Source organism: Choloepus didactylus, chromosome 18 (genome assembly GCF_015220235.1).
Source record: "Choloepus didactylus isolate mChoDid1 chromosome 18, mChoDid1.pri, whole genome shotgun sequence".
Lineage (NCBI taxonomy): Eukaryota > Metazoa > Chordata > Mammalia > Pilosa > Megalonychidae > Choloepus > Choloepus didactylus.
Genome location: NC_051324.1, coordinates 54,222,823 through 54,236,724, shown reverse-complemented (window position 1 = coordinate 54,236,724; position 13,902 = coordinate 54,222,823). Strand labels below are relative to the sequence as shown.

Genomic DNA, 13,902 nt, shown 5'->3' with positions numbered 1-13,902 from the left:
TATAAATCCAGTATCCCCTTATCTAAACATCTTGGCACAAAGAGTTGCCCCATAAATTAATCTAACCATTGCTTGCACTAGGAAAGCATGAGGCCTCTTCCAGGCATCCAGGAACTCCTTCCAGCCTTTTTTAGGGTAGAGAGAATGGGGGATGATTGCTGAAAACCAGCTTGAGGAATGAAATGGGACTGTCAGTTGTCTTACCTTAACAAACTGCCAAGTTAGGTTTACATTTTTTAAACAGAATTTCTGAATGGCTGTTGAGAAGGAAAACAAAGTTAAGCTTCCAATTGAGTTTTAAGCTTCCCAAAACACCCAACACTGATTTTTCCAGCATCAAGAAAGAAAACCAAGGCACTAGAAAGCGAGCACACCTAAGTATTGGAGATAATTAAATCTTTATATTTTTACCTGAACTGTATATTGCAGCACACTAAAACCCATTCAAGGGAAAAATTGGCAAACTGAAGTCTTCGGTTAAAGATTTTTTTTGCAAACTGACAAATTTAATGATTTCTTTACTTCCAAAATGCAATCACACCAATCAATACTATTTTGAATTAACTCTAGAAATCACACTGAAACTGTTACATTTACAAATATTAAATTTATTATAACTAGAATGAATTTGATGGTTCTCAGATTTGGCCACCTTATAACTCCGTTTAAGGAGGAGGGGTTTTGTAACAGAAAAATGCATTATAACTTGGTCAAGTTACTTACACATTAAAAAAATTAATAAAAAGGAAAACAAGAAAAGCAACCCTTCATATTCACATAATTAAAGAACAGGAAAAAGCACGCAAGCTACATCATAGCTAAATTTACCAAACCAACCAAAGCTGGGGGGGATTTTCTCTTCTGATTATGTGTCATAAAAAGGTCCACTGTCTTATATACACAAGTATATAATGTTACATTCCATCACTGTAAAATGTCCCCTTTGCCCCCTCCCCCCAAAAGTTTCAGTCTAGTCTCCAAACTTGGGAAGCGGCGCTCGCTCCTGCTGCCGATGCAGTTCGTTCTCGGTCAACAGCTGGAGGTTCTCGGCGCGCAGCCGGTCCAGCTCCAGCTCCAGCTCCCGCACCCGCGCGTCATCGCTGCCCAGCCGCTTGCTCTCCAGCCGCAGCCGGTTGTTCTCGTCCTCCATGCGCGACAGGCACTTCTCCAGCTCCAGGTACTCCTTGATGAGCTCCTGCTTACTCATGTTCTGCAGGCTCTCCGCGTGGTACCGCTCGTAAGTCTCCGAGAAGTCCCGCTGCAGAAACTCGCCGCCGTCCCCTCCCATCCCGTCACTACCCCCGTCCTCCTCGCCCGCTTCCTCCATAAAGTCCTCATCGCTGGTGTCGGATTTGGTGACGGCCCGCTTGGGGTAGAGGCCGGTTTTGAGATCCGGCTCCTCCTGGTCGTGGTCATCCATGAGGAACTGGGTGGTATTGTAGGGCGCGACTGGCTGGCCCTTGGCGAACATCTCGGCTCGCATCCTGGAGGCTCGCTGGCTCTGTTTCTCGTCGAACTTTTTCTTCTCCTCCCAGGTCAGCTTGTAGTACGGTTTCCAATGCCGCTTCTTCTTGGAGGGGCGTCTCCTATGCTTTTTCTTGCCCAGCTGTCTCTGCTGCTGTCCCCACGACTCCTGGCCCCTGGCGGCAGGAGTCCCTAACTTGTTGGCCTCGGAATCATTACATGGCTGGGCGAGCGGCCCGGCCTCGGGTTTCGGCTCCCCACCGGCCGCCGGCAAGTCGTCCCCGTTCTGGCCCTTCTCGCCCGCTTCTGGACAGGCCTGGGTCTGCAGGGGAGGCGGCTGGGGCCCCAGGTTCCCTTCTCCCTCCTGCCCCGGAAGGCCACCCGACTGGGGAGACGCTCTTGATTGCCACCTACTGTCCTCCTCGGGCACCCGCTCCTCCGTGCTTGGGGGGTGCTCGGGGTTCCGCTCTTCATGAACAGCAACACTTGTATAGTTGCTAGTTTGAGGCTGGTGCTGATATTCTGACAGGAGTGGCTCGGCCATGGCTAAGAGTCCTCTTCTTGAAGTTTGAAAAAATTTGGCTGTAGATCCTTAAGGAAAAAAGAGGTGTTTCTTCTCTTTTAAAAAATGTCCAATAGTCCCCTTTGCCCTGTAGTCCTGCAGTGACGCCTTCAACCAGTCCTGTCAGCAAACTCCAGTCCAACTTGGGGGAGCTCAAGTCAGTAAAGGGTTAAGTGCCCTCAGCGCGACCAGCTAGCGGGTCCAAGAGGGTGCAGCGGCTGGAACAGTACGTAATGTGCGGAGGGGGTGGGCTTCAAGCCTCCCGCGGAGCGCCCCCACGATCGAGGAGCTGGTGGGCAAGGAGCTGAGGTGAAGTCCAACGGGTTAAACCCAGCCCCGAAGGGGTTAAAACTACCCCGATGACGCTGCCTCCGAGGGGCCGGATCCACAAAGGGTTAAATCCCCTGCCGCAGAGCTCACAACGGGTTAAAGTCCCAGAGTCACCTCCTCCCACTTCCACGGGTGTCGCTCCAACCCGCGCTCCCAGTTTTCTAGGCCCGGCCGAAGCCTCAGCCGAGGACAGACAAACTCATCTCCCCTTTGGCTCGATGCTCTGCTCTGCTCAGTTCTCCTCCGCCTCCTCCTCTTTTCCTCCCCGCCTCCTCCCCCTTCCGACAGCTCCTCTTCCGCCTCCTCCCAGACTCCCCCTCCCAGCCTGCCACCCCACCTGCCAACTTCCAACTGCTGCCTCCAGCCCTCTGCGCCCCTTTTATATAGAAGCCGGTCCGCCCCGCCCCCGCGCATGCGTAACCAAGTCCCCATTGCAGGAGGCCGGGAGTCGTAGTTTTCATCTTTCAGGCCCGCCGACCTCGCGCGCCGTGCGACGTAGCCAATCCCAGAACGCGTAGGGGGCGTCACCCAGGCCGACTCCTTCCCTCGCTTATCCCTTGCTAGAGAAACGTGAGTGACCATTGGTCAAAAGTCACACGTCTCACTGAACACGGAAGGCTAATCAGAGAGAAGATGGGGCGGGTTCTGGGCCATACCATTATGCTTCAGATGTACGAGAAGATTTCATAGTCTGTGAGAACCCACATAGAATATTTTTACGAAAAGGTGGGTTTTAAGGGATATTATGGTATTCTTTCCTCAGCGGAAGGGTTCTGAAGGTCATAGACATTTGTTAAGTAAAGCAAAAATGGTTTATTCCTAAAAAGTAGTCCCCAAAGTGTAAAAGAGGATTAAATCCTTTTAAAGAGAGATGCTGGCCCACGGCTTTTTACTTTCGATACTTAAAGTTACAGTAATGGCTTCAGAGTGGGGGATTAGCGTCTGGCGCTGATGTTGGCGGAAGGATATTGTGAACATGTTTTGTTAGAAAAACGAAAAGCGCATGAAGAAGTAAACAAATCGAGAATAAAAAGTGCCGCCTTAAAGGGGCAGTGTGAGTGTGTTTCTGGCAGCAGCGTCGGACTAGGCCTCTGAAGTGGAGAGAGCGGGTTCGAGCCCCGGGTGACGTTGACTCGCGGCCTGGCGTCGGGACCCCGGGCCCGAGGAGGCCGAGGTACACGCCCTGCCACCGGCCTGGTGTTTCACGGCCGCCTCCGCCCCCAGGGGTCTGTGCAAATGGTTGATCCGGGGCTGGGTCTCTCCCTGGGTCGGGATCACAAAGCGCAGGGTGTGCGCCCCAGGCTCCCCGGAGACCCTGAGCGGTAACACACACACCCCACACACCCTACACCCAGACACCCACACACCCCCACACACCCGGCTTTGTAGAAGAAAATGGCCTCCTGGGGCCGACATGGTCTCCACTTACGACCGGGTGCATTTCTTGAGCTCCCGTTGGTACGGGGGAGTTCTGGTCAGTTAACGAGCCTCTTTGTTGGCGAGGGTTCGAAGTTAATGAGTTTAAATAATCAACCCTGGCTAGCCGAAAGAGAAGGGGATTAACATCTGCAGAGGGCCTTGCTCGTCAGCGGAGGCTGGGCAAGACGGGAGGGAAGCAGCCAGGGCTTCCCCGAGCGGGAGGAGGCGGCCTTGCCCCCGAAAGTGGGGGCCTGGGGAGTTCTGGCCGATGGGTTAGATTCACGTGGGGTATGTTGTCCCTTGAGAAAATCTCCAGACCCCAAGACCCTGCTAGAAGGACAGGGACCACAAGGGCCCAAACTCAGAGTTGCCGGAGCCCTGCATCACGAAGACCTCAAACCTCGTAGTCTCGACTTCTCCCTCCTGCCACCCACTCATTCAGTGACCCATTCTTATATCTTAATAGTAATCCCTTACATTCCCGCTGTTCTTCACTATAAAGTTCTTTTACCTCAGAACCACTTAACCTCGCCACAGCCCAGTGAGATAGGCAGAGGAGGAATTGTTGTCTGCCTTTCAGAGATAAGAAATCTCTGTGCCTCAGAGAAATTGACTTGTCCAAGGTCACATGACAAGTGGTAATTCCGGCTAGAGCGCAGGTCTTTGTGACTCCCATGCCATTTTTCTTCATGTCACAACACAATATCCCCTAGTTTGTTTTTTCCCTCAAGAATTCTAGATTTAGTTCCTTTTGTTCCCAGCAGCTTCCTTCAACCTAATTCAAGTCCTATTCATTCATTTGGCAAACATTTGTTAGGGCACAAAGATGAATAAAATATTATCTCTGCCCTCAAGTTGTTCATGATTTGTGTGGAGAGGCTATTAAGCCACAATTCAATAGGAAAAGGGCTATCATGGCAAACGAAATAAATCCCAGTAGGAGCTTTGAGCCAAAAGGCTTGGGAGTTGGGAACTGTGGGCATGGTTTCATGGAGGAACTGACTTCTTGGCTGACCTCTGGAGGATGAAGAGTTTTCCAGGCAGAGTAGCATGAAGAAGGGCATTCTATGAAGAGCAAGCATCATGTCCAAAGAAAAGACTTGTCTGGGAACTCAGCCCTAAGAGCTCTGTGGGGCAGTGTCAGGTATATGGTGGGGCCGTGGTGATGAGCACCCCTTATGCAGATGTCTCTGAAGGGAGAAGCCAGCAAGAGTGCCTCTGGGACACATCCAGGCGTTTTGGAGTTTACCATCCTAGCCTCTCATTCCCGTTTTCCCTGGGCTTCCAAGAACTAAGGTCTATATGAAAAGCCTGCGCTTGTCTGTTTCTCCATCCTTCATGCATTAGCCTCCCGGAGGGCAAGATCTGGCCCCTCATGTTGGGAGCTCCCTGAGGAAAAGGATTTTTGCAGAGAAGTGGACAGTGAGTTGGAGACCTCCAAATTGTTAACCACATTATCAGAGCCCAGGGGACTCCTGAGTACCTCGTCAGGGAATTTGGAGGGTACAGTTGAGCCCAGCCTCAACCCACTGGAAAAGAGCTCATTTGTTAAATGGGGTAGGAGGTGGCCAGACTAAGTTGCATGGAACTTTCTAGAATCCTATTAAAGAAGGGGCCAGGCATGTTAGTATTAGCTAAGTTATAACTCTTTGCCAGGCATTTTACATGTCTCAGTCATTTAAATCCCAGGACTGCCTAATGATGAAGAGATCATCATTCCTGTTTCACAGACAAGGCAACCCAGACCCACAGAAGTTAAGAATCTTGCCCAAGGTCACACAGCCAGTGTATACAAGTGGTGGAGCTGGCTTCAGCCCCACACCTTCATCCTCTTCACCATTTTGTCCCCTCTCCCACTAGCCTGCTGTTGTCCATCCTTATCACAAGGCCTCTCTGTGACCCTGAGGGTCTGTCCTGAGGGGCACCTTCCCTGCCTTGGCAGGACTTAACAGCCAAAGAATCTCCTAGCTTCCAGTGGGGCAAAGCCCAGGGCAGAGGTCAATGCCAGGGGCTGACAGAGGGAATTCAGGAGGTTAAGGATCTCCAAGGATGGGCCTTGAGAATTGCCTCTTCCTCAACGAGGGTCGGGAGGGTTCTGGTGCCCCGGAGGTAGAAGCTGCGAGGGGTTCAAGTTGGCTGCAGCCTTCCACCCCCCAGGGGACAGGACCCTGGCCAGTGGGCTTAGAGGCGCCCGGCACCAGGAGGCGCTCTGAGTGGCGATTCCGCCGCCAAATCCCGCCAGTGGCTGGAGCCTGGGAGGGCCGGAGAGGACTACAGGGCTGGGGCTGACCAGAGAGAGGCTGAGTCTTCCAGGCCAGGAAGAAAACTAAGTTCAGAACGCAGACGGCCTGCAGCACGCAGCCGCACCCGGAGCTCGGTGCACAACGCAGGTGCGCGGCCCACCCTGACCGGGGGCTTCGTGCCGCGCAGGGCCTGACCGCCCCCCCTCCCACCATGCACACACACACACTCTTCGGGGCGGGGCGAGGACGAGATTCCCGCTGGGCCTTGGTCTTCCAGAAAGTTCCCTGGGAGACCCCGAACGCGGAGGTCATGGAGAGGCAGCCCTGGGAACGGGAGGCAGGGGAGGGGGAGGGGGACAGCCGTCCCTCCCTCCGGCCGGGGCCGAACCAATGCCGGACTCCCTCGTGTGCCACTTCTTCCTCTACCCCCAGCTCCCGGGGCCTCGGAGCCCCCGACGGGACAGGGAGGTGGGTGGGGAGCACCAGGCTGCTCCCTTGCCCCCCCGCCCCGCCGAGGGCGCCCTCTGGGTCCCCTTCCCCCTCCGCTTTTCCTCAAGACCGAGGCCTGTTTTCGCTCTAGCCTCCCTCATTCAAGAGCACCCACCGCTGGCCTCTCGGGCCGTCAGCTCGGAGCATGGGGGAGGAGGGGGAGGGAAAGGATTTGTCCGTCGCGCGCCCGGGACCCTGCTTTCCGCCTCACTCTGAGGGGGCACAGACGGCAAAAGATTACGGTTGTGTTTTATTTAGTGAAACATTCTTTGTAACTCTTCAGTGAAGACGTCCTGAGTGTGTGGGGGTGGGGGAGGCCCCGCAAAAGCAGCGCTCGCTCCCCTCCCCCGGGGCCGGCTCAGACCCCTTCCCCCAGCTCGTCCGGGCCTCGCGGCCTCCCTCCCGCAGCCTCCCAGCCAATCCTTCTTCCAGGCCCAAGTCCCAACTTGCCCCAGAGCGGAGCCTCTGCAGGGAGAGGCTGAGGTGGGAGGGGAGTCAGGTGACCCAGAGGGTGGGGTGGGCACCGCCTCGCGTCACGGGCCAGCCCAGAGCCCGGCAGGGCACCACAGCTGCAGCCTTCTAGGGCAGGCGGGAGTGGTTCCAGGAGAAGCAAGCGTCCGTGTGAAGCGGCAGGGAAGGGTGGGATCTTAGCCGGCCCCCTCATTAAGGGAGGGGTGGCCAAGGCAAAGACTGATGTGTTTTTTTTTTTAATGCTGCTCTTCTCCCAACCCTAGAAAGGCTCAGGGCACAGTAGGACAGGTGGCACGTAGCCTCCTGAGTTGGCTGCAGAGATTTGTCCACTGAAAGTCATCTCTTTTGGGTCCGAAACTGTCTGAAGAGCCACTGGACAACGAAGGGCCACAGAAGGAAGAAGAGCATCATGGGAGCGGAGAGCCTGAGGGGCCAAGGCCGGGCCCCAGGTGGGGTCCTCTGCTGCCAAGAGGGAGGGAGTCAGGGCAGCCCAGGGCTCAGCACAGACTGGGCCCTCCCTAGAAACCCCTTTCAGCGCTCAGCCGGAGGGTCTGCCTCCCCAGTTTGTGAGAATTGGGGCAGAGGAGACCCTACCCCCAAGCCCACGCTGCTGGAAGGGAGGGGTCCCTGACACACTGAGCGCCAACTCCCACCCACAACCTCCTCTCTAGCAGCTGGAGGGGCTGCCGTAGGGGGGGACTGGCTTCCAGGCTGTCCTCCAGGCCACAAAGCAATGATCCTGTTAGTATGGCCTGAAGATCCCATATTGTAAAGGATGTGCCACACGTTTCAAATGAGGACCTTGGGTGCTCAGAATTTAGTTTCTAAATATCATGCCCCACTAAAAGGAGTCAGGGCTCCTTGGAGAAGTGGCTGATTTCAGGTCTGGGGCAGGAGGTAGAGGTGACTGTGGGACATCTTGTACCAGAAAGCAAGGAAGCTTTTAAAAATTAATGAGGTCGTGTTACAAGAATATAGGACCTGGCTTAAAAGGGTTTACACTGGCCAAAGTTGTGACAATCTGAGCATCAAAAAGAATTATAGTAGATTGAAATGCTGAATCTTAAAAATCTTTGAGTCCGTAATGATAGTCAAAAAGGAGAAAACTAGAAATTTGTCACCACTGAGGTGATAGTTAAATCAACTCCTTACTTAAAAAATAGATAACTGCCACACTAATGCAAAGTGTTAATAATAAGGAAAACTGCAGGGAGGGGCAGGTATATGGAAACTCTGTATTTTCTGCATGATTTTTCTGTAAATCTACAACTTCTTAAAAAACAAAAACAAAATAAAAAATAAAAAAACCCAGATAACTAAAGTGAAAGAACTGTTTATCCTGGCTTTCTATAAAAAAAACACATTTCAGGGAAAGGTTACATGATGAGGGAAAGCTCTACTTTACAGAAAAATGACAGCTAATAAATATGAATGGAATAATAAAACTTAAAAATCAGCTTTTTTTTTTTTTTTTTTTTTTGCAACCACTAAATAAATTATTGACTCAGGCAAGGATTATCAACTGTTGTTAAAAAAACACATGGCAAATGGGGTGAATGGGGAACTGGATATTTGTGAAATGCTAAAAAAAACACAAGACAGAATCTCCTGGCCATCGCTCCCTTAGTCTATGCTAACAGTCCATGCTAGATGGTAGGACCCCCAGATATCACGCGTCTCCTAATGTGAAGAACATCACTTCTGCTATAATCTGGTCAAACAAACATTGAACCTGCCTCTAATTCAGCCCTTAGAGCTAACCTGCAGTTCAAAGGAAATACAATGCGTAGAGGAACTAGCTAAATGATACCAAGGGGATGTAATTGGACAGTCCCAGAAGGTGGAACATTCTACAGGACCACTAGTCCAGTCTTGTCAGCAAGTCAGTGGCAAGGGAAAGGGATTGGTCTAGATTTTTAAAAGAGATTTAAGGGACATAAAAGGCAGTGTGTGATTGTGGTTTGGACAAACAGCAGTTGGAAAGAGCAATTTTGGGACAACTGAGGAAATGTGAATTTGGATTAAGTATCTGATGGATATTAAAGAATTACTGTGTGTGATAAAATGTTTGGCTTTGTAGTCGAAGGAACTTATTTTTAGAGATGTAAGCCCACATATTTAGGGGTGAAACGTCATAATGTCTATAATCTACTTATAATCTTTAGCATATAAAATTAGTGAAAGTTTAAAAACAATACATAAATACAGCCCTGGGTGTGTGTATTGGGGGTGGTGTCAAAAAGTGGGCTGCTGTGAATCTGAGGAAATTTCTGCCACCCTGGTTGACACCCATGGGCCACTCCCAGCTCTGTCAGCATGTTAATAATAAGTGATAATCACGACCCCATTTGTGGGGGGCTTCCTGTGTGTCGGGCACCTACATGCATTATCTTGCCTTAAGACTTAACCTCTCAGAGACTTAGTGTGCTCACATGTAAATGTGGGATGGAAAGATAACCTATTTCATAGGGTTCTCGTGTGGATTACATGAGATAATGCAAGTAAAGTGTTTGCCACACAGCTGGGGCTCAAGAAATGGCAGCTGTTATTTTGCCAGAGCCAAGGTGTAAGGAGCAAGCAGATCTAGGAATCGAATACAGAGATTGAGGGATTTAAGGGCTAATCTGGAGGCAAATCCTAAATTTGGCAACAGAAACTCTGACTGAAGGGCAACAGCGATTCCCAGCCCCAGTGCAAAGAGTAGACACATCATGACCCTGCCAACTCGACAGCACTCATTGTCATTTTCTACTCGGGCAAAGGGAGCAAGGGCTGGAAGGGAAGGTCCTCCCCATTCTCACTTCAGACCCCCTGGCTTTTCTGCTGGCAGTGTGAGCCACATCATTCTCTGGAGAAGGCAGAGATGTGGGCAAGGGGAGGAGAGAGAACAAAGACAGGAATTGGGGCACCCAGATTTCTGCTCCAATCTTGCCCCAGGTCTTGAAGGGGGCAGAGGAAACTCACCTGCTTGGCGGGGCAAGGCATGCTTTCCAGGCTCTGCAGTCTCCCCTGGACATCCCTCATGTTCTCCTGCAGCGCCCGAACTGTCCCCACCAACCACATGTCCAATTCCTGGGGACCCGGAAGCAGGCTGTCCCCGAGTCCCTCTGCAGAGCACAGACACAGGGAAGGGAACTCAGTGGCAGCTCAGCTAGGGGGAGGGTGGTGACTGGCTGGGGCAGGTCCAGGGAAGTGCAGCAGTTGAGCACCATCCCTTGTACCAAGTGTAACTCTTGCAAAATCCATCCATGTGGCTAAGTAACAGGCTGCCAGGGGTTTGAATCCTGGTACTGCCACTTACTAGTTGTGTGACTTTGGGCAAGTCATTAACTTCTGAGCCTTTTTTGTCATCTGAAAATCAAGGCAAGATGCCATCTCCCTCACTGGGTTGTTTGCTCAGAGGAATAAAGGAGATAATATATATGAAAGTACCCCTTGTGGAATCTGGCACACACAGGAAGTTCTAGAAGGGGACTATGGCAGGACTCAGTATTCTCCTTTGAGAATGGGAGGCCCAGAGAGAGAGGGGAACTTCCCAAGCCATGCAGCTCTAGGCGACAGAGTTGGGACAGGACTCTTACTCCAGGTTGGAGGCCCCTTCTTAGCACGTGCGGAGGCTACAGGCTCCTAGGTGGCCCTCAGGGAGAAGAGGCAGGGCAGGGACTTTGCCTACCCAGGCAATTGTCTGCCTGCATGGCAACCCTGCCTGTAAGGAGGCTGGCTCTCTTCAGTCCCCAGGGCTGGACTTTTACCTCTGCCCCAAGCAGAAAGGCTGGGGCACCAGAACCATAGGGAAGGGCAGGAGGGGGGTAAAGGGTCGGGCAGGGGCTCACCTTTCACTCTAGGGGGCATGGGGCTGTTTCTGATGTCAGGCTCTCCTCCAGGAGCTCCCCTCTGCTCTGCCAAAACCTGCTGAGATGAGGCACAAGGTGTAAATGGCAAGCAGTTGGAGGGTGGGGGTGGGAGCAGCCAGGCCACAACTGGGGAACTGGGGTGAGGAAGTGGAGGGAATGGGGGGTGTCTCACCAGCTCAGGCTCCAGCTGCTCTAGGGAATCACAGAAAACTTCAGAGTCCAAGTCCCTGGGCAGCTGGAACTCTAAGGAGGGGATAGGCAGAGTTATTGACAAGAGGGAGGCTATGGAGGAAGGGGAAGGGTATGCACCTGTTCCGGGGAGAGCGGAGACACTGCCTCAGGGGACACAGATGGGTCTCAGAAGTGACACCCTGGAACAGGGATCCCTGAACCTGCCCCCTGGCCTTTGGGAGCACAGGAGGTCTCAGTGTCTGTGGGCATGAGGTGTGGAGAGCACAGTAGCATCCGGCCTTCTCCCCTCCACCCCACCGGAAATCCTCCAGCATGGGTTTGGCCCTCTGCCCCTCCTGCCCAGGCACTGACCTGGGTTTGGGGGGGCTGGTTCCTTGGGGAGGCAGGAAGGCTCCGAGACAGCCCCAACATCTCTGTTCAGTGTCTGTTCTTTCCAACCTGCTGAGGCACAGCACCCAGAGGTGAGGCTAGGCAGAGGCTGGCACCTCTCACTGAGATGAGGCCCCTGCTGCCCATCAGCCATGGATGCTGCCTGAGACCCACCCAATCAGGGAAACTAGGGGTCCTTACAGGGACATCACCTGGAGCACTTCACCCTCAACCCCTCCCTCCCCCCAACATGGAGCAGCCCCCTCGGCCCAAACCTAGGACAGCTCACTCAACACTTGCTGAGCTCCTGTCCTGGGGACCTGACCTGTGACCCTTCTCAGGAAGGTTTCCGGGGGCCTCGGCATGTCAGGGATCACCTGATACAGGGGTTCAAAGTAATCAAACATGTCCTCTGCCACTTCGCCCAGGGGTACTGTGTCGATCACCTGTGGGGGACAGAGGTCTGCTGGCAGGGGTGGGTCCTCCTATCTCCCTCGAGCCGGGTCCCTCCACCCTGCTCCTGCCCTGTCATGTCCACTCCACCTTTCGCCCAGCCAGGGACCAGGGATGGGCAGGGTTGGGAGGCCACAGGAAGGTGGTGATTCCCATGGAGGTTGTCAGTATGCAGGAAATATAATGAGGGTCACAACTAGAAGGGTGGGGGGCAGGCCACATGCGTGAGAGCTTGGGGACCGAGTGGAGGCAGCAGTCCCTCCCTACCTTCTGTGCCACCACCTTCATCTCTGCGATGTAGGCGGCCATGGCCTCCTCCCTGCTCATCTTGCCCAGACTGTTCCAGGCGTCCCTGGGGGACAGAGAGCTGTGAGAGGGCTCGTGGACAGCTGAAGCTTGTTTCCCCAGCCAGTGGGGAACTCACCACTTATAGCGTCCAATGGGGTCCCAGAACCCAGGCCGAGGGACCAGGCAGGGCCCCATGGTTGCCTGCTTGTAGTAGCTGTAGAATCGCAGCATCTCTTCATAGGAGGGGCGGTAAGAGCCTGGGCAGGGGGTTGGGAAGTGGAAGACAGAGCATCATCCCTAGCCCCAGGAGGATGGAGTGGGGGGACCACCCTTGTTGTGGGTTAGGGGTCCCGCCCAGGGCAACTGGATAGGGGTGGCAGGCAGATGTGGACCCCCAGAGCAGCCCTGGTGGAGACTTGTCTGTAGGAACTTCAGGTATCAGAGCTACTTCAGGGAGGCAGACTCCAGCCGTCCTGACCCCCAAAATGTGGGTCCCCACGGCCTCACCATTCTTGGGTAGGTTCTGAATGACGCTGACGGCAGCCTGGAATTGTTTCTGGCACTCTGGCTCAGGGCCTTTATTCTCGGTGCCCATACTCTGCTGCTCTGGGCCCTACTTTTGAGCGACTCTGCAAGAACAAGCCCTGTGTGAGCAGGGTCCACCCCTGCACACACCTCCCTAAGCCCCGATCCACTTTCCAGCCGGGTAAACTATGCTCTTTAGAGGCCCGAGTGGGATACCCCGGGAGTCAGAGCGCAGGAAACTCCGGATGAAAGAGACTTCTTTTCCTAGCTCCAGGCAGCGTGGGTGGAGCCCAGGGTAGCAAGGACCCCGGGACCCCCGCTGGGAGGGTGGAAAAGGCAGGTGACAGGGGTCAGAGTGACAGCTATGTCCTCAGATATGCCTCTCTTGGTGCACATCCCCAACTCCTAGACAGGCCAATGGGTGAGCGGGAAGGGACCAGGGCCGGCGAATAGGCTCCCATCTCGGCCCCTCGCACCCTGGTCCAGCCACCGGCACTCACCCCTCTGTCCCGACACCTGGGTCCTTTCTTGCCACTTGCCGGCGGCTTCCGACTGACCTCCGGACCAAGTCTGGCCGGGATAGGGTCGCTAGCGAGGAAAGAAACTTAAGCCAATGGGAGAACCCGTTTCACATGCCGCTTCTATATCCGAGCCACTCAGAGTGGCCCTTTCAAGATTATGCAAATGACTTCGTGGTGCCTCTTCCAATCAGGCGGAGCGAATCCGCAGGTCGTGCTCCCCACCCAGGAAAGCAAGAAGCGGGCGGCAGCGCTCCCTGGTGGGCATAGTGAACCCATGCGGAGTCCTCGCGCTCCCTGGTGAAAAACGGCATCTGACCATCGAGTCCAGGCCCCACGGTTCGGAGCGACCTAATTTAGCGGTTCAGGCTCTGGGGATCAAAAGGAGAAGAATGAGGAAGATCATTCCTGGAGGAAGGAACTGCAGGATCAAAAGGACAAAGACTTTGATATTCGGGAAGAAAATTCAGGAACCCAGAGGAATGTGGGGAGCCAAGCTAGAATGCAGGATCACTGGGTCGGGAGTGTCTGAGAATGGGGTAAAGCCGGGGGGCAAGTAAGTGATAAATCTAGGTCCTGAAAAACTCGGCTTTCTCTTTGGGATGCCACGCTGGTTGCGGCCGCCTAGTGGTGCTGTGGGTCCAGCTCACCGCCTCGACCCGGGGCACTTGAGACAGACGACCCAGATACACTCTGGTGTTTTCATAGATATCAAGTGCACACAT

At 53.6% G+C, this 13,902-nt stretch overlaps 2 protein-coding genes across 5 annotated transcripts; both read right to left on the bottom strand.

Annotated features, from left to right (window-relative positions):
• Positions 1–587: 587 nt before the first annotated feature.
• HEXIM1 (HEXIM P-TEFb complex subunit 1) lies at positions 588–2,640 on the bottom strand. Its single transcript, XM_037809873.1, has one exon. It carries the CDS (start codon positions 2,006–2,008, stop codon positions 971–973), a length of 1,038 nt encoding a protein of 345 aa, XP_037665801.1. The 5' UTR covers positions 2,009–2,640; the 3' UTR covers positions 588–970.
• A 4,099-nt stretch (positions 2,641–6,739) lies between these two features.
• Positions 6,740–13,249, bottom strand: ACBD4 (acyl-CoA binding domain containing 4). 4 transcript variants are annotated; one of them, XM_037810239.1, is made up of 10 exons: positions 13,160–13,249; positions 12,642–12,763; positions 12,271–12,391; positions 12,114–12,198; positions 11,719–11,839; positions 11,376–11,462; positions 11,005–11,075; positions 10,812–10,890; positions 9,943–10,085; positions 6,740–7,440 (listed from the first exon to the last, which is right to left on the bottom strand). In XM_037810239.1, exons 2-10 carry the CDS (start codon positions 12,727–12,729, stop codon positions 7,315–7,317), a joined length of 921 nt encoding a protein of 306 aa, XP_037666167.1. In that variant the 5' UTR covers positions 12,730–12,763; positions 13,160–13,249; the 3' UTR covers positions 6,740–7,314. The 4 variants fall into 4 exon arrangements, with proteins under 4 accessions (XP_037666167.1, XP_037666168.1, XP_037666169.1 ...); XM_037810240.1 differs by having other exon boundaries at positions 10,812–10,887; XM_037810241.1 differs by having other exon boundaries at positions 6,740–7,437; positions 10,812–10,887.
• Positions 13,250–13,902: the final 653 nt, after the last annotated feature.

Coding starts and splice junctions, on each gene's coding strand:
- HEXIM1 (XM_037809873.1), bottom strand. CDS start 2,008: ATGGCCGAGCCACTCCTGTCAGAATATCAGCACCAGCCTCAAACTAGC.
- ACBD4 (XM_037810238.1), bottom strand. CDS start 12,729: ATGGGCACCGAGAATAAAGGCCCTGAGCCAGAGTGCCAGAAACAATTC. Junction 11,463..11,718: donor CTTCCTGAGAAGGGTCACAG/GTCAGGTCCCCA, acceptor GTGCCTCAGCAG/GTTGGAAAGAACAGACACTG. Junction 11,076..11,375: donor ACCAGCCCCCCCAAACCCAG/GTCAGTGCCTGG, acceptor TCCCCTCCTTAG/AGTTCCAGCTGCCCAGGGAC.